Below are 19,269 nucleotides of genomic sequence, written 5' to 3' on the forward strand. Positions count from 1 at the left end.
TATATATATATATATATATATATATATATATATATATTCTGTATATATATATATATATATATATACAGAATATATATATATATATATATATATATATATATATATAAATTGCACATTAAAGCTTTATGCATCACAACTGATATAAAAAATGGATCCGATTTTATTTAAAATTATAATTTTTGTTTAATTTGTCAGAATAATTTATGACAAATGTAATTTTAAACAACATTTTTTTTTTATTATTTCATAGTTCGGTGGTAAAAAATACAGATAAAAAAAAGCGGATCAGCTGAAATAGGGGAAAAAAAGACCCCTTATAAAATAGTTTTCCTTTCCATGTTTTCTTATACTGAGGTCGTTTATATCCTGATTAAAAAGCTTTTAAAGCAACCAAGTGTTTTTACTTCAAGTAAAGCCAAAATAGAAGCTTTTATTGTCAGTTCATATAGTTCTGGTTACAAAGGACTCGTCATGAAGCACATCACTGCTAGTAACTGTGTTTTAAAGGCTGGATTGAGAAAACATGTGGTGGATCCCATCCAATCATCTTGTGGTTTTCTATCCATTGATTGACTGAATTGGAAGTTTGCTATATATCTAATTAATATTCCTTCTGTGACTTTGCAGATAGCAGCAAAGCCAAAACAAGAGATTTCAACTTTTCATGATTAGAAGTTAAAATCTTGAGAAATGTAAAATTTATCATGTAAAATTTAGCTAAATATTATATCTGTATGAACATCAACAATCTCCACGCCACTCAGTCCTCCTCTTCACTCCAAGCTTTTCTCTTTTTTGTTGAAGTTGAAAACCAATGGCAACAGGTGAGCATGTTGGTAGCTATGGGAACAATCTGACTTTCTGGGTATCTGAGTGCTTTCAGCCTCTAGGAAAGCGAGGGGAATGTGGAGAGTGGAAGTAAACAGAGCTCAAAAGTACTGCAGATGGAAAAGTAAATTATCTGTCACGGCAGAGGGTAAATTACTGTACAGTTCCTACCAAAGTTCAGTGTTTGAAGGTAAAGGTGAAGTCAAAATTCATAGTTTCACCAGAATAATTACATAAATGCATTTTACAACAGCAGGATTAGAGGACAGGTAACAGTGAATACTTTTAATTTGCCTCCTGAGGTAAGTTTGTTTGAAAAAAGCTGCATTGCTTACCTTAAAATCCACTTGAGGTACCAGTTAAATGAAAAAGCTATCAAGGTTTATGTATGGTAATAAGCTTTTATTGGATAGCTCTACATCCTGCTCTGCTGAAGGGCAGCAACCGTCCAAGAATGAAATGGTGAAAGAGCAGAAGATCATTGAGCTGCATTCCTGGATTTTTTTATTGCGACACAATATACACTATTGCAAACAGGTTGCGACAAGCAGCAGCACAGCCTGGAGACGGACTGCGTCTGGAAAAGATGTGTTCGCCTCTAAACAAACAAGAGCAGTCAAATTTCTGTGACTGCCGTAAACATCACAGGTATTTCATCTAAGACTTCTTAAGCTTTATGTTGTCATTTATTATGATAAAGCTATATGTTCCAGACCATTAGCTGCTTAAGATAAACAGAGTTTGAGCTGAGGGCATCTGGTACCTTCAGTAAACGCATAGCATAGCTGTTCCTGCAAAGCAGGGTTTGGTATCTATAGATTAAGTTAAAATACATTTTGGTTAATCACTCACTAATCATAGCATATATATAAAATAAATGTATGGTTTTGAGAATGTGTGCTTTCCTTTTGTATTCAATCCCTCATGAGCCTCCTTTCTTTTTTGTCTTTTGGGTTTTTCTTCAGTTTGACTCAATCTTAATGAAATTTCCTCTGTAAGAAGCACAAATGCACCAGTGATGGGACTAACGGTGTTGAAAGTAACGACGTTACCTTTTTTTAGTAACGAGTAATCTAATTACTTTGTAACTATAACGCAGTTACCATTGCAGACACCCCGTTACTGCACGTTACTCAGGTCGCACAATTAACCTTTTTTCATGATAGGACTCGTGCACGCCTTGTCATGAGAGAGGGGGAGGATGAGAATGGCTGATGTGTAGTGAGATTACGTCTGTCAGTTGGGTAGGTGGGTGTTTCTGCTGCCGGGTTTTAACGTACAGCATACACAAAGATATGGAGAGTGAGGAGGACTCCAGCAGCAAAACAATGTTTTCCAGATGGAAATACGTCGAGCTGCGTTTCCCCATCAGATACGGTTTCCCCTGCATCTCCGCACCGCGCAAGCAACAGGAAACGCGCATGCTCGCTAAAGGAGCAGGGGAACTACGGAGAGCGTGAACGATCAAATGGATGGACGGATGGATGGATGGTCTATAACAACCCAAAAAACACAGGATTTCAGAATTAAGGTACTTGTCTTTGTCGTCCTCTCTATTCAGCTGGCTTTTGAAACACACGGTGAGAGGGTGGGGGCCGGGTGTTGAGGGTTACAGGGGCGAGAAAAGCAAAAGTAACGCAATACTTTTTCTAGTAACTAGTTACTTTCATTGTGGAGTAACTCAGTAACTCAGATAAAAACTCAGTTACTTTCTGGGAGAAGTAACTAGTAACTATAATTACTTTTTCAAAGCAACATGTCCAACACTGAAATGCACTAAAGTTGAATGGAAAGCATATGTACAATTATTTCAACAAATCAATATATATTCTTTGCTAGTTTAGGCATGGACCTTTACCATTTCATAGAAGTCCGAGCTTCTTTTTCAGAGTTGCTGTCCTGTAGTAAGTGGAGGCTGTGCTATAGACTAAGTTTAAGTTTTAGACCCAAGTTTTTAAAAAAAAAAAACAACAAAAAAAGCCTTGATTAGCAGTGAAATTACCCAGTTTCATTTATTTTCCTCCATTGGTTGCGCCTTTTCTCTTTTATAATAAAGTAAATGTTTACATTGAATCTTGATCTCTTTGATTATGGAATATGTATTTATTTTTTTCCATGTTCTTCTATCTTTCCAATGAATCACCTAGTAAAAATTTTCAGTGAACTTGACATTCACATAACCATGAGCTCCTGTGGTTCATAAATGTGCTCCAAGCTAGAGATTATTAGTCTAAAAAGCTGAATTATGCATAAAATATGAAATTTAAGCAAAAGAAAAAGGTTAACCTTCGGATCAAATTGAAAGATTCTGTTAGGTTAGACAAAAAAAAAAATGTTTTCTAGAATTAGCAAAAAGGCTAGAGGAGAGTCTGTGAATGGTCAGGTCAAAACCATCTGGGAATTTCTACAGAAATGATGACCAAAAGAGTTGCAGATTGTTGAATATTCATGGCAATCACCTGAAAATTTTCCACATAAAATACAATTCCGCAGATTTTTTTCATAGGATTCTGTATATGATATGATGCTTCTTTCATATACATAGGAAAATAGGCTGTATATACACTGCTCAAATATAAAGGGAACACTCAAATAACACGTCCTAGAGCAATATGATTGAAATCTTCTGATCGAATATTTTGTTCTGTACAAAGATGAATGTGCCGCCTACAAAATCACACATAAATCCTCATTGGAAATTAAATGTATTAACCAATCGAGTCCTGAGTTTGGAGTCACACACCAAATTTAAGTGAAAAAAGACACTACTCTGATGTAATGTCCCTAAAACAGGTAAAATAAAGCTCAGTATTGTATGTGGCCTGTATGACCTCCCTTCAACACCTACGCATGCTCCTGATCAGGTGACGGATGATCTCCTCCCAGACCTGGACTAAAGCATCTACCAACTCCTGGACAGTCTGTTCCAAAAAACCTGACATTGGTGGACGGATCAATACATAATGTCCCAGATGTGCTCAATCAGATTCAGGTCTGAGGAATGGGCGTGCCAGTACATTGCTTTAATGCAATGCAGGAGCTGCTGACACACTCCAGCCACAAGAGGTCTAGCATTGTCCTGCATTAGGATGAACTCTGCCACATGTGCTCAGTGTGAACGCAGTTTCATCTGTAAAGAGCACAGCGCACCAGTGCTGAATTTACAAGGCATCCTGCACAGTGTCGAGCTGTAAGCAAAACCCCCATCTTTAGACGTCAGGTCTTCATACCTTCTTGCTACAGCTCACATTGAGGTTTTATCCTGGATGAGCTGAACTATCTGAGGTACTTGTGTGGGTTGTAGAGTCCGTCTCGTGCTGACACGAGTCTTAAAGCACCACTAACATTCAAAAATGACCAAAACAGCTAGAAAATATAAGTACTGAGAACTGGTCTGTGGTCCCCACCTGCAGAACCCCATCTTTATTGAGTGTGTCTTGCTAATTATTATATACTTAATTTCATTTCCACCACAGTATGTAAAACTGATTGCCACCCAGTGTTGCTTCCCAAGTGAAGTTTAATTTCAAAGATGTTTAAGTTATATTGTGTTGTTTATGTGTTCCCTTTATTTTTTGAGCGATGTATAGCAGGCTGCAATTCCTCGTGAGCCACTGCTAGATCTGATGCATCTTGTAAGCTTGTTATGAAAGGCCTGGAACAGGAATATGGGAATAATTAAATATTTTTAATTAATTTAACAACAGCGAGCATGATCATACAGCTAAAGTATCAGAATTCACAATCTCTATTTAGATTAAAAAGCAATATTTTCCATGTTAATTAAGTCTCCTGTTTCTGTAATTATCTTCCACGGAATTTCAAAGGTCTTATAAAAATATCTCGACTGTGCCTAAGGGCACATATCTGGGTGTCTGAAGTCACTACAAAAGCAAACGTTAGAAAATGCATTAATGCATTCACCAGTAAAAATAAAAATATTTTTTTTAGTGAATGGATTCCATTTGAACAAGAAAAGACATGCAGGAATCACGAGAAGTAGCATTATACCATGGCTCAGCGCTCAAAAGGCTAAATTTGTGTGATAGAGATGCTTTTAAAAAAAAAAAAAAAAATGTTTTTCGATACTTATATTAAGAAGGCGAAATGGCCATTTCTTTTAAGTGTCCAGTTGTTCTCAAATAATTAGCAGTGATATGGTGTCTAAAAAATGAATCACTTTTATATATCTAAGGATGAATGGGAGACAAGCAGTCATCAGGCCAACTAGTGTTGGTCGTCTGACAGGATGAGCATAACTAGTGAACAGAAGCAGAATAGTCTATATACAGTCTTTAATAAAGTGCTTTGATATTCCAAAGCGGTTTAATATTTAACTGCATTTCTGATACATGTTATCTTTTAAGGGTTTTAGATGTAACAGACAATGATGTTAATGCTAAGGTGAAAAAAAACATTTTAATGTAGCAGAGCAGTCATTGTAATCATTTATAATATATTAATATACAGTATATCAATACAAAACTCATTTAGCAATAAATCTGAAGACGATTATATGATGTATATGTAATATACTTGTTGGAAATATTTTTCTTAATTAATTTTTTTGCATTCTGTAGAAGAAAAGCTTAGTGGATGGTGCAATTATTATTCTTTCATCTCTATATCACATATATATAAAAACAGAATTCTAAACTTCAGGTTTGTATAAATATCTAATTACTTTTTGTGAAGCGATAATATATATATATAGTTATGAAGTATTGTGTAAAGATAAAACATTAATGTTACATATTATACTGAACATATTCCAACTGGCTGAAAAAGCCTTGCAGGAATACTGAAAAGTTAATATATGATTTCCTAACCAGAAAAATTGTGCAGCTGGTCGTTATGACATCATTGGTTGCTACGCCAGCCTGTAACCACCTTTAAAAATGTAACATCTTTAGTCTAAAATCCTCAGACTCATCAGTTAAAAGCAAAAATATAATTGCTTTTGGTAATATTATAAATATACTATATTGCTTCAGCTCTTCTTCAAATGACTTCTCAGCTGTGTAACATTTAGTTACAATTTTGTATCAGTGTCGAGCAAAACTATTTGGCTTTTTGAAAAAGTAAACGATAAATAAACACAATCTCATTTAATCAAGCAAATGATCATTAAAAGTACGCCTAAATCTCACATTTCATAAAGGTTAAAAGCAAAAAAATACACGACTTACTAAGGCCAACTACTAATTACCCCAGTCGGCCTCAGCAGATGGTCTGGTTCTGCTGGAGGTCTCTTCTTGTTAAAAGGGAGTTTTTCCTCTCCACTGTCGCTACATGCATGCTTAGTGCTTCAAGTCAATGAGTCGATTCAATCAACTGGTTTTCCTTAGATAGAAAACATTGAATCAATTTGACTGTATGATCTGCTTGAATTGTAAAGTGCTTACTGTAGAGATGATGTGCCGTGAATTGGCCCTTTATAAATAAACTGAATTGAATTGAATTGATATTATTTGCAATTTTTACCTGTTTATATGATTTTTATTTGTAGAGGGGTTCTTGTAAAAAATATAGATTTATTACAATTTAAACAGGAAAATAAGTTAGAAAATGGGTTTAAAAGGGGCAAACAAAAGATTTTTTTAACTAATTTGATAAATTTCCCTTTACTATTCAATTCCTCACAACAGTAATACACATAAAGAACAGGAAAAATGGACAGAGACATTTTTCTACAAAATAAAATAGTGAAAGGAACAAAAAAAAAGTGTTGCAATGCACTGAAATTTTAAAAGAAAGAAAAGTGATGGATGGAAAGGGAATTTAAAACAAGAAATGACAGACAGAGAGAGACCAATGGGGAGGTTGAGTCGATGTCCAGGGAATACAGGGATTGACAGAGTGAAGGTCTGAATGACATGGGGCATGAAAGAGAGACCAGGTGGAGACTTTGAAAAAAAACATTGGATCTGTCAAAGTAAATTCTCACACGATCACAACAGGCCTTAAAAAATGACTATCCATCACAGGTAATCAGAAATGACCTGATTAATTTTTGATTTTGACAAAGATTAAAGGTCAGAGAGTACCTCGAAGTTCCACAGATAAACACAACAAACTTAAAACAAAGAGGTGACAGGCAGTCTCGCCAAAAGGAATCCAAATGCAGCTACAGACAATAAAGAAAAAAAAAACACCATGGCTTCATATACAGTATCTGGGCGTTTTTTCTTTGCATGGGAGCAGAAGGACCTGGGAGATGATCCAAACATCTGATAGGGATGTGTTCATCGCTTCGTCTCTGCTGGCAGCGCGGCAACTGTTATTAAAAAACTACAGAGCAATATCAGAGCTGTCAGTCATCTCTGAGAAGAAAGGCTGAGCTACATGTAGCTGGTCCTGCAGGAACTTAGTCAATATCAAGTTACTGCAGGAGCGCTAACAAACCAACATGCAGGTGATGAAACCGCCCATAATGATTGGTTAATTGCACTCGGAGTCGTTATTCTGAGAAAAGATAACAAACAAAAAAACTGTAGAGTTGAGGAGGACAGCTATAAAAATGGCCACATTAATCAGCCAAGAGGACAGAAAAATGATTCCTAGAAGCAGTTTCCAAAAATCTAATTTTTTGGCCAATTTTTATAAGTTAAAACTTCGTTATTTATCAAGTAGATGTGCAAAGTTATTGGTAGTTCGCTTGAAGTCGAACTGTTTATGACACCAGAAGTAGTTTTACAGTAACATGCACCATCAGTCTGCACTAAACTGTTTTCTGTGGAAGGTTGAGCTGCAGATAGCAGCTCCCTGCTGAGAGCATCACTTTATTGCTGATAGCCTGTATGTGTCTACAGCCAGCCTTAAGGTGGGGGGGCACTTTCCGCATGCTGAACCGACTCTTTCATTTCTGACTCCACAGTTTATTGCCACAGCAACAGGCTTGTCTCCTGTGGTAACACGTTTTTCCAAGTCCCGTGAAAAGTGACGGACGTCTCTCAGTGGTGTCAGAAAAATTACATTTGTTCTGGTGAGAGACGGAAAAGAATGGTGACAGTTGCATGTATTCAGCAGCGATGACGACGTCTGACTACAGATTCAGTGTTTTTTTGTTTTATTTTTATCCAGCTCTTATTTCAGGGAGGTTATCAGCTATTTTAAACAGCTACCCTCTTGGCTTCTTCTTAAGCATAGCTGAGCTCCACCACATTGGAGACTTTATATAATAACACCTTGTGATGCTTTTAAATTGCTCAGAGCAAAGTTTTAACGATACATGAAGCTCAAAACTTTTGATATTAAAATATGAAACAAATCATGATTTAGCTCCAATTATTAAATAGCATTTCTCCAAACTCTCTTTCCTCATTAAGTTTAAAATTATCCTGGAAAACCAATTATTCAGACTATATTGTCTTTCAGTGAACCAATAGCAGGATGACTGGCATGCTACATTTCCCCACAGTCTCTCCATTTAGTTATTTTGAACAGAGTCTGGCTGTCTGCGTGAGCTTCTTTTGTGTTGGGAGCTTTCAACATGACTCATCGGCATGTTGGGTCTTCCTTTTCAAAATGAATCCCAGAGACACTGAAGGGGAGTCACGCAGTAATGGATAGATTGGACCAGGAACTGTCAAACTGGGCCAATGAAGCTTTAGGTTGAAAATCCAACACCCAAAAAAGCTGGAATCAAATGCAGAAAGGTGACAGAAAAAACTCCAGAGTTAAAAAAAAAAGCAGCTTAAACATACTGATAACTCAGAAATGCATGTTTCACTGCAACTGTATTCAAATAAAAAAACCTTGTATATTCTATGCTACATTATGCAGATATATAACCATTTGCTGTTTCTGTAACAGGACAATTTCCCCGTCATGAGACAATAAATGGATTTTCTATTCTATTATATCCAACTAAAACAACATGTTGGTTGAATAATGTTTTTCACCCCATGCATGAAGCTGTTGCTGATATGGAAAGCTCTGTCATTGACAGACTGCTGCACCCTAAAGGTACCAGGGAGCATTATCACAGATCCTTCCTCCCAGCAGATGTAAGACTTTATATCCATCCCTGTTCCCAACAACCTCAATAAATTGTCACATTCATGCTGATTTTGCACAGTTTCTGTCTTAGTTACATGAAATCCTGTTGTCATTTTTTGCAAATCTCTGGTGTTGTTGCTACTTTCACATATCCATTACTGTAAAAATGTCAACAGCTATTTCTTGATTGTTTATTCTATAGATACACAGTATTCATATTGTAAAAACACTGTACAGGGGAGTATTGTGTTTGTTTATTTTTCTTAACTCTGTCACTTATTCTGTTATTTTCATACACTTTTTCCAAGTGATATTAGAAGGTGAAACCTAGTAGTGTTTGGCTCATTTGAAAGAAATTTGCCAGTAAAATCTGCTGCTACCATCCTGACAAAGCATCAAACATTTAAGTCAGCTTGCAAAAAGAAAAAGTCTAAAGGTGACTGATCTTAAATTCAAGAAGAAATTTTGTTGTACCTGTATTTTCAAGCAGAAACTGCTGAAAAAACTGAAAAACACTTAAATATTCATTCATAAGAAGCTGCAGCCTTTCCAGCAACTAAACTGTTTCCAGATAAACAAATTGACACCTGCAGATTGGTGCATGTTTGTCACAGACTTATTGAAGGGGGGTACTGCATAATTCATGGACTGCAACCGCTTCTGGATAAACACTGTGCTGTATTCCGTGCTCTGTATAGAGTTGTCTGGGGCCACGATTGCATAAAGCTGAGTTATATTGCAAAACATCAGCCCTGGTGATAGAATGGGTTATAAATAGGGCTTCTTTTTGTCCAGCAGCCTACGCAGGTGGCTGACACCAGCATAAACTGCTGCAGGACTGGGGATTCATTGGGAATATTGTTAGATTATTGTTAGAACAGCTGATGGCTTTTAGAGGTAATATAAGAGGAGATACAGATGTGAAATCAAGACAAAAGGAAGGAAAGTCCTTATATGGTGTGCAGAATAACAAAACTGACTCCTCACCTTCTTGTCCTCATTTTTAATTCTCACCCCCCCACCACCCCCCTCACCACCCCACCCTCCATTCCCATTCTCTGTCACCCACTCGCTTTTTTCACTGGCACCCTTTGAATCCTCAGACTCTGTCTTCTGTACCCACATACGTGTAACGCTGCTCTGTTCCCTTCGTCTATGTCTCTTTTCTCCCCGTTAGCCTCTTGTTACCATGGTTACCACACAATGAGCCTTACACTGCTAATAAGAAGAGAGAGCAGGAGGGATGAGCAGAGCGGCAGAAGAAAACGCAGAAACACGAGGGAAAATTTGTTTTAAAAAATTTCTTATGATTAGGTGCCAATCTATTCCTGGTGCAGGAAGTTAAGACGGAAACTATGAGAGAGGAGAAATGCCTCTACATAATATAACATGAGGTGCTCAAGTGACAAATCTACATATCAATACTTTTCATCTACTCTTAATCTTTTTCCCCCTTAAAAAAGTTTTTAGAAAGTTTATCAAAATACAACTAAAACCTTAGTTTTTTGTTGTATTTTGATTTTGTTAGTTGTATTAGTTAATAATGCTATAAGAAACTTTTAACATAAAATGTGCTAAACAATTAAACAACTTTACTGCTGTGCTTTAGTGTAAAATTACATTGTTTTATATAATTTATTGTACTTTTTCAAATGTAAAAAAAGCAAAATACCTCTGCAGTGTTGCCGTCATGTTTGTATGGAGCATTTTTCTGTAAATATATTACATAATAATAAATATGAAGAAGAAAGTGATAATTGCTGCAGGGCAAAAACAACTAAATATGACATTTTATTGACATAAAATATGGCTCTCAGCCCAGGGAGGCCTTCTGTTTGGGGTGGAACCATGCTTGGAAAAACCAAATCTATTGCAGCAGTGCATTAGAATCGTTAAAATGCTCATTTGCTTGCTAACTTTATGCTCTCAATGTGCTCTGAGAAAATAAGGTTGTGAACATCTGGTGGTTTTAATACATTAAAGGACAATTTCTCTAATTTTTACAGAATCTGACATATCAATTTCCTACCCTTTAAGGAAAGTGATGTCATATCGGAGCTAAACTAGTGGTATATTTTTTCTATCAATTTCTCCGGGGGTGATTAGGATGTGCAGGATTTCTACACATTTCCATAATTCAGTCTTTTAAAGAGTTCTTAGTGGTTTCCAAATCACTTTTTCAAGCATAGAATTAAACAGTAAAACATCTTTTGATTGCAGAAAGTTTAAATAAAAGAGACGGATGGATGTAAGGAGCAGGAGATCTACCTCAGATGGACAAACTTACAAAGAAATAAAAATACTGAATGAATGAACTAAAAGAATAAGTATATGAAACAGAAGTGTTGAATGATGTGCAGATGAATTAGGTTTATGTATTTGATAGGGAAAGTGCAAATTAATTAACAATATGGAAATGCAGCGGGAATTAGGTGGATGTCAAGTAGGACTAGCAAACTATTCGATGAATAAAGATTCCCTGTTTTTATTTTATTCTAGTGCAAAGAATTACAAGAACAGATACTTTAACAAAGTCATCTGTTGCATATAAGCACAAAGGTTTCCTGGGGAAATGTTCTTGAAAAAAATCCTGTTTCCACTTATTTCCTTTTTGATAAAGACTTTTTTTTAACTAATGTTAATGTAAAGAAAAGCAGAAAACAAGGAAGCGGGTCACAAACAAATAAAAAATAAAACATACCAGCAGAAGGTGCATTGCTGCCATCTGCTGTCTGGGCTGTCCCAGTGATGTGTATGGTCTTAGACTAAAATAGCGCACCCCCAGTGGATAATTAGAAAACAAACAACAAATTCATGTTTTTTAGAATTTCTAACTTTTTTTATTCTTCCTGCCGACCAGATTCTCTCAGTCTGCATCTCTCCATCCCTGGGTTAAACTGATAATAGATGAACAGATTGATGGATGAACTGACAGAAGGAAGGATTGAATAGATTAAAAGTTAGATTTTAGAGGAAAATGCTTACAATTTTTAAACTTTTCAGACTACGTGACAATGCAAAGACAAACAAGTTTTATGCACATTTTAAAAAATTATATAAAAAAACAACTATTGGACAAATCGGTCACTGTGTCTCAGAAGACATCCAAATATTTCTCATGTAATTTTTTTGTTTTTCTGTTGCACTCTACTTTCTCTTTCGTGTCTGCTGTTGGACACAGACACCAAAAATGGACAATAACATCAGATCAAGGTAGATGATGCTCTGATTTTCACCCTTAAAGAAAGTCTATTACCGTAGTTTATTTTACTTTGCTGGTGGAGCTCTACTCCCTTTTATCCATCATGGAAGGATAGAATCAGGGAACACCAAGCTACAAAGTAACCACAGTCAGTTTAGCATATTTATTTATTTTTTTACTATTTTTCAAGGATGCACTTTTAATAAAGATGAAATTGTCCAGAGAGCTGTTCTAAATGAAATTTCCTTTTGTTTTACACGTGTAAACAAAATGACAAATAAATCTGTCTATATCTATATATTCATAGACCCCGTTCACTGAACACAGAACAATCCACTAAAGACACATTAATGCCATTACAGGTTACAAGGGTTTAGGAGCTGGTAAATTGGGACTTCTTTCTTATTTAGTCCTACAGAAAAGAAGCTGTTGAAAGCAAGAAAAGAAAATGTTTGACTTTGAGCAATATTTTCTCTTCAGCAGACATCAGCCTCAAGCCAAAAGGGGAGAAGGTTCAAGAGGGAAATAACACGTTGTTGCCAAAACACTCCTTCAGTGGGAATAAAAGCTGAAGATGTTTCAAGCTTTCACTCGTTTAGAGTCGTTGTGTGTCTGCTGCACACACACCTGTGGATTGATGATGCGCTTCTTTCATTTTAGGCACCACAGCGATCAAAGTCCAGCAGGGCGTCTGAACTGCAGCAGGATGAAACAAGCATCCACACACACACACACACACACACACCCTCCTGATGGGTGGACCTCCCCTGCTCCAACTCCTCTGTTTGTGGCTGATAGCAGAGGATGTGAGCTGGACTGAAAGCCAGGTGAGGGACGGAAGCACTAATGATTACATCACTAGTTAACGAGCGTAACCAAGGACAACGCTTTGCTATAACAACAAGACTCCCGTCGCTATGGTAACACAAAGCAGCCTGACAAGGAAATGACATTAATGACATCAAGGTCGGAAGTACATCTGACAGTGAACGCACCTGATCAGAGAGAATATCTGTTTTTATTATCATTTGTTTTTTTTGATAAATGTACTAAAGATCTCATTTGTGCCGCTGATAGATGACTGACTTAATAATTAAGCTGTAGATGAAACCAGCTCGTTTATCACTGCTTTCATTTCATTTAGAGATGAAACTCTGAAATGCAGCAGGGCGAACAAGCATCATTAGAGGGAACCAACAAATCTTCATCTGCTGTGACAGCAGAAAGGACTCCCCACTGAACCAACAACTTTTTTTGCTGATGTTTTTAAAACCTCGATTTTAAGATAATAATGCTTCCCTTTGGAAAACAATCTCATTATCTGATTTTTAGCTGAACTTTTATTTATAAAAGAATCTTGTTTACAAGACCTATAAAATGTGTTTCCTTAGATTAATAACTTACTCCTAATAGCCTATTTTTATCTTTTATTAGACAATAATTTCATAGAAAATACAACAGAGAGAATACTATGTCAAAGAAGCATACATTACACACATAACTGCAATATAACCTGCAGGACACAGATTATTTTTAAAATTCTTTTTTAAACTTCTGATCAGAAGATTTTGACAATCAAACTGATTATTGTTGTTCTATCCTTAAAGAACTGCAAGAGAAGGTGCGTTTGTGTTCTTGCGGACATTGTACCGATAAATCTGACATAATGCATGTTCAACCAGAAGATTTAAAAGAATTAGACTACCAAAGATACGGCAAGGAAAAAACATACATTAGCTAATATTCTGTCAGGGTCTTTAGGCCATGACCTTCACCTTCACTGGGATTTAAACAGCCAAGTATGGAGAAACAGGGATGTTCTTCAGCTCTTTTAAGTCCAAAGAAACGACTATCACACAAATAAAGGTGGACTGGTCCCTTCAGGCTGGTAGTTAGTCTCCAAGTCAGTTGTCTTTTAACTTTTTTAACTTTGCTGAAATGACTCTGACCTGGATGATGGAGAATCTTCACCGGCATATTCTACAATTCAGAGTTTAATGTAGAGTTTTAATATCTTGGTCTCTGGTTTCTAAGAGATGGAAGGGAGAAGCCTTGGCGTTGTAAAGAAAAGAAGGGATCCAAAGGAGGAATAACTATGAGATAGCCATGAACAGAAGCAGGGGTTCCCAGGTGATTAGAGCACATTGGTTCAACCTTTAAATGGAAGGCCTCCATCATTTATGGATTCAAACTAAAACAAGTCAGCAGAGTTAGTTCATCCATTTGATAAGGATGACATTCTGGATCCATCACGTTGATGGTTTTCCAGGCACATCTCAAAGGAAGCAGATCCCTGAATGTTAAAAGCGTTGGCTGAAATAAAGCATTTGGTTTTACTTTAGAATCCTTTAAAAAAAATCTGGAGAGGATCATTAAGAACAGCTTGTTTTTGGCAGCCTGTTTTATTTTTAGTTTAGTCTCTGCGTCAAACTGTCTTTTTAGTTTTTATTAATTTTAGTCACATTAAAACTATTTTATTTAGTCGACTAAAACTCTGATCATTATAGCCTTATTTTAGTCAGAATAACTCATGGATATTGTTGTCTAGTGTTGTTGATGAAAACTGAAGACACTATAGTCTGGCTTAAGTCAAGGATTTAAAGGTTATTCTGTTTAATACAATTTATATATAATGCTTTCCTGGTAAGGTATAGATAAAACCAAATTCTTATCCTGTTATTAGCGCCTGGTTAGAGCTAATTAGCCATATTTATGTGTGTTGTTGTGGATACACAAACATAATACACGCACACATACACAGCTTTGTTTTTATGATTTATAGGGAAATTTTATTGACTTATATTCATTTTATGGCCTAACCCAGGTTTAACCATTACCAACATATCCCTAATCTTAATCCAAACTGAGTTAACATCCTAGTCCTAAACTTACTCCCATTGAAAGAAGAGAACCCATTACATGTTCTGCATTGTTTTTCACCTGGTTGTAATTTAAGTTTGTCCGGATATCATTTCTTCTTGATCTTCCAATAAAACGCGGCCATAACTCCAACTCACTCAAACCGTTTTGTCCCACTGCATCTGAATAATGCTTGGAGTTCAGGAAGGGGATTGAGGGAGTGACAATGCCTGCGTCAGCGGACTGAGCAGCGCGACGCACAGGTGAGGTAAACAGAAAAATATAATAACACGACAAAAATTTACAAACTTATTTTCTCTCGTCTCATTTTAGTTAACAAAATTCATACACATTTTAGCAGAGTTTTTGTTTTCTGAACTACTTTTAGTCTTCTTTTTATTTACCAACAATATTGTATTATATTATTTATAATAGTTCTATTTATATGATATATATAAAGCAGTACTACATGAAAGCAAACCTCTTACAGGTCAAATATGATAAATGAATGATTATTTTAAGAGAAGATATTTCATCGTCTTGCTATAGCAAAGGTGCTTCTTTAAGATATTAGACTAATATGCTTCAAATGATGTTTAAATTTGAACTAAAACAAAAAGATGCTTCAAAAGTCAGGAAGTGCATGCTGGTAGTTGACGTTAGCTATACAGTAGGATAAATGCATACCTGTTATAAATCGCAACCAAGAGACCTTACAGCAAATCTTATACAAGAACCAATCAGATTAAGAGAAACTCAAGAATCACAACTCATTTTATTTTTATCCAATTAAAACAATACGAAGTCTATTTTCTAACAACACTAAAAATGTTTTTCCGTGAAATGGGGTTAACAGTTTTTCTCCAAATCCCCACCGAGTTATCCAATCTGAAAGGAAAGTCCAGCTATGACTGGTTGTTTTTTTCCCCCTGAGATCTAATTTCTGCCTGTGAGGTGTTTGCCTGCCTCTTTGGCTTACCCTCCTGTGTGACAGCATCAGAAATACGATTTCAATTCCTTGACACCAAGGGCAAAAGATATAAAGTCTCATTTGGTCCTTAGGCTGAAAGAGATTAGCTTCTATGTTCACTCAGGCGAAAAAAGATGCAGTGAAAGAACAACCGCAGCAGCAAAAACAATGTCTCACCCTTAGAGCTAAAAGTCATTCAAACTTTTGACTGAAAACCACCTGAGCACCAAGTCATGGTAAATATATTGAATCTACTAGTTTGAATGTTTTTTCCAAACAATTTGTCAATCCTTTTCACATTCTTCAGTAGTATGATTATCGCAGATACATTTTAGCACTGGACAAAGATGAAAGCTACCTTTCTAGGATGTCTATGCATCCTCTAATGAGACGAAGTGAAGCTGAAGGGAAATATTAAAGCCACTGTTCTACCTGTGAGTTGACAGTCGTCGTTGGAGCCTGCAGAGTCCTCCTGATTGGGGCTGAGAGGAGGGCTGGCAGGGGGACTGGTGCTGAAGCTGGCGTAGCCAAGGGAAGAGCTCACCTCACTGGGTTCACAGCTGTGGTTGACTGGCCTTTGGACATCCAGAGAGGAAGACAGGGATGTGCGCTGCTTGGGCTAAAAAAAAGAAAAAGAAAAACAAAGTATAGTGAGATGGAAAAAAAAATCTATATTTCTACGTGTGGAAATCTTTTTTTTTTATTATTAATTTAGATAAGTTAAACAAGGAGCAAAAATAAAATATCTCTTTGAAACAGGTCTAGATTATGAACTTGCTGCACAGGTTTGACCTTACTACTGATTTTTCTAATAAACCAGTGCAAGATAGCCACCCTTAATTTTGTGTTGAATGCCAAGCATGGGATGATTTTTTTTTTTTTTAAGCAAACATCAAGGTTCTGGTATCATCTCTTTTCTTATTAGGAAAGCTGAAGCTAACAACAAAAAAGTTCCACTGGTGAGTACATTCAGAAGCCAAAGATAAGCCCACTTTTATTCCAAAACAAGTTAAATACCTGTTTGGGATCGATGTCCTGTTGGAATATCAAAAATGTATACGTTTCATTAAGCAACGCTATTTAAAGTGGTTTTGAAGGAAAGTTGAAAAACAGAAGAAGAAAAAAAACGAAGCATGATGCAGCCACTGCTATGCTTAGCTGGTATCGCTTCTAAACATGCAGAGTGGCTACAGAGCTTCTCTGCAGCAGTCATTAGGGTTATGCAGCTATAAACATCAGTCAGGGTGGGGGTGCTGATCTTGCAGCAGGTTGTTCATTCAGGTTGTAACAGCCAATGCCGATATTGAAACTGTGGTTTTACTGCAGATCCCGGATAATCATAGGTTTGAGTCTCAGAAAATCCAAACATATTTATGCTTCTTCAGAGGGAAAACATTTGGGTTAGACGGTTGAAGCACCAACAGAATTGGGAATTCATCAAGAAAATGAATGATTTTCCCTAAAAATTGAAGCTAGTTTAACTGCAAAACAAGCAGTTCATTTAAGGAACTTCAGCTGCCTTACACAGACCAGTCAAAGATAAGTGGCCTTATTATGTCAAAGTTATCAAAAAAACTGTGTTCCAATGAAATCTGCAGCAAACTAGTGTAATGCAATACATGTCGTAGCTTACAGGATAATCCTTACTCCTCTGAATGCACCTCTGCTGTAGTTCTCAGCGCACTGAGGCAGAACATGCCACTGGCTGTAGGAAATTATTTCATTCACTTCCTTTAGGAGTTCTTCGACAGCTTTTTAACCACTCTGCTTTTAGAGAGCGGAAGTTCAGACCCAGTCCTCAGAGGAACCATCCTGGAATCCTTCTCAAATACACCTGAAACTGAAATTCCCGGATGGTAGCTCTTAGGACTAGATGTGCACACCCTTGCTCTAATAGACTAAATAAAATCTAAATATGTTACTGTGTAGCAAAAGGTATAATCTTTAGAAAGGAAATTTCACATAAATGAGTTTGCAAAATAGAAAATGTTTGAGAATCTCAATATTTGTGTTTTGTTAAACAAAACAAGGCAAGATGAAGACAGAGAGATGAAAACAAGAAAGCAAAAGAGCAAAAAGCAGCTCAAATCTAATCTAAATCAGAGAAAGCAGCAGCGAAAATGAAGACAAATGAAATTGGCATCTGTAAGCATGTCTTACATAATCACGGATTTGCAGCTCTTAAGAACCTGCTGCTGTGCCTTAGAAACAGCTCATACAGTTCAAACCTCGGTGGCATGTGTGGCACGAATCAATACGGTAAACCATGAGGGTCAATTCAAATTCAGAAACATTCAAAGGGGGAAACGCAACAACCTTCCAGAGACCTTCAGCGTCTTTTTTTGTGACTCAAGGCAAAGGAACTCCAGGGATTAAAGGAAACCGACGCAGGAGGAGGAAAGGACGCCTCTCTGGTTATTTAGGCTGGAAATTAAAAACCAAAGCAAAAGAACAGCCGGTGAATAGGTGGTTCAGGGACATTGATGGAAAAAAAAAACAAAGAGAAAGTAAAAAGAAAATACTGAAAGCTGAAGGACATTATCAGTGCAATATTGATATGAAGGGCTTACGCTTGAACATAGAACCAGATGGAAAGATAGAGAGGATGGTTTAAAGCATTTGAGGGAAATAAATGAAAAATCTGTATGAAATATTGAAACAAACATCTTAATCTTTCCCAGATTTATGGACATGTTTATATTAAAACCTCACACAGCTGAGGGCTCAAAAGTATTTGAATGTTTGGGCAGAATTACAATGCCAACAACCATGTATGTGGATTTCTTTTAAACTATTGTTATATAGTTTTATAGGCTATTAAATAAAGGTGTAATTTTAGTGATGAAAGTAAAAAACAAAAAAATTATAAAATATTGTAAAGTGTTGTTGAATGAGTACTTTGTAAAACATATTTTCTTCTTGTTGCTAACTAATTCGATCTATGCAAATGGTTCTGCTTTAAAAGTGATTGAACTTTAGAAAGAAACACGGCTTCAACAAGAGAACAGTCGGTTTGAGCAGTGGAAAGGACTATAAAACTCTTAAGACAGAAATCCACCTGGGGGGGCGACAGAAGCTCTTAAAAAGAAGGAAATAACAAATAAAGACTGAAGGGAAACATCTCGGTAGACCAAGGGAGACATCAAAGTGTCAGGCCATAAAACATTCAAAGAAATAAGCTTGGAAAATAGAAAGCACACAAGAAAGCAAAAGAACATCAGCAAGACTAGATTTTTGAACCTGAACTATAAGAAACTGGCTGAAGGAAATGCGATTTATGTCTGGAGAAAAAGAAAAAGAAAGAAACTGAACCATTATTAACCCCTAAAGAGAAATAAATTGTCTAGTCTGTAAAGATGATGAGTTATGAGCTGTAGCTGATTGGAAATTTCATTCAAGTATATATATA

At 36.3% G+C, this 19,269-nt stretch overlaps 1 protein-coding gene across 1 annotated transcript in view; it reads right to left on the minus strand.

The window, feature by feature from the left end:
- Positions 1–19,269, minus strand: part of LOC107098895 (ankyrin repeat and sterile alpha motif domain-containing protein 1B-like) — a gene marked incomplete at its 3' end in the record, with an annotated part of 257,959 nt that overhangs the window by 77,172 nt on the left and 161,518 nt on the right. Inside the window, exon 13 of the mRNA XM_015396776.1 lies at positions 16,293–16,479. Coding sequence (XP_015252262.1) covers positions 16,293–16,479 — 187 coding nt within the window. The remainder of the gene's footprint in view (positions 1–16,292; positions 16,480–19,269) is intronic.

The sequence above is a fragment of the Cyprinodon variegatus genome, unplaced genomic scaffold (assembly GCF_000732505.1).
Source record: "Cyprinodon variegatus isolate N-32 unplaced genomic scaffold, C_variegatus-1.0 Scaffold820, whole genome shotgun sequence".
In the NCBI taxonomy this organism is placed as follows: domain Eukaryota; kingdom Metazoa; phylum Chordata; class Actinopteri; order Cyprinodontiformes; family Cyprinodontidae; genus Cyprinodon; species Cyprinodon variegatus.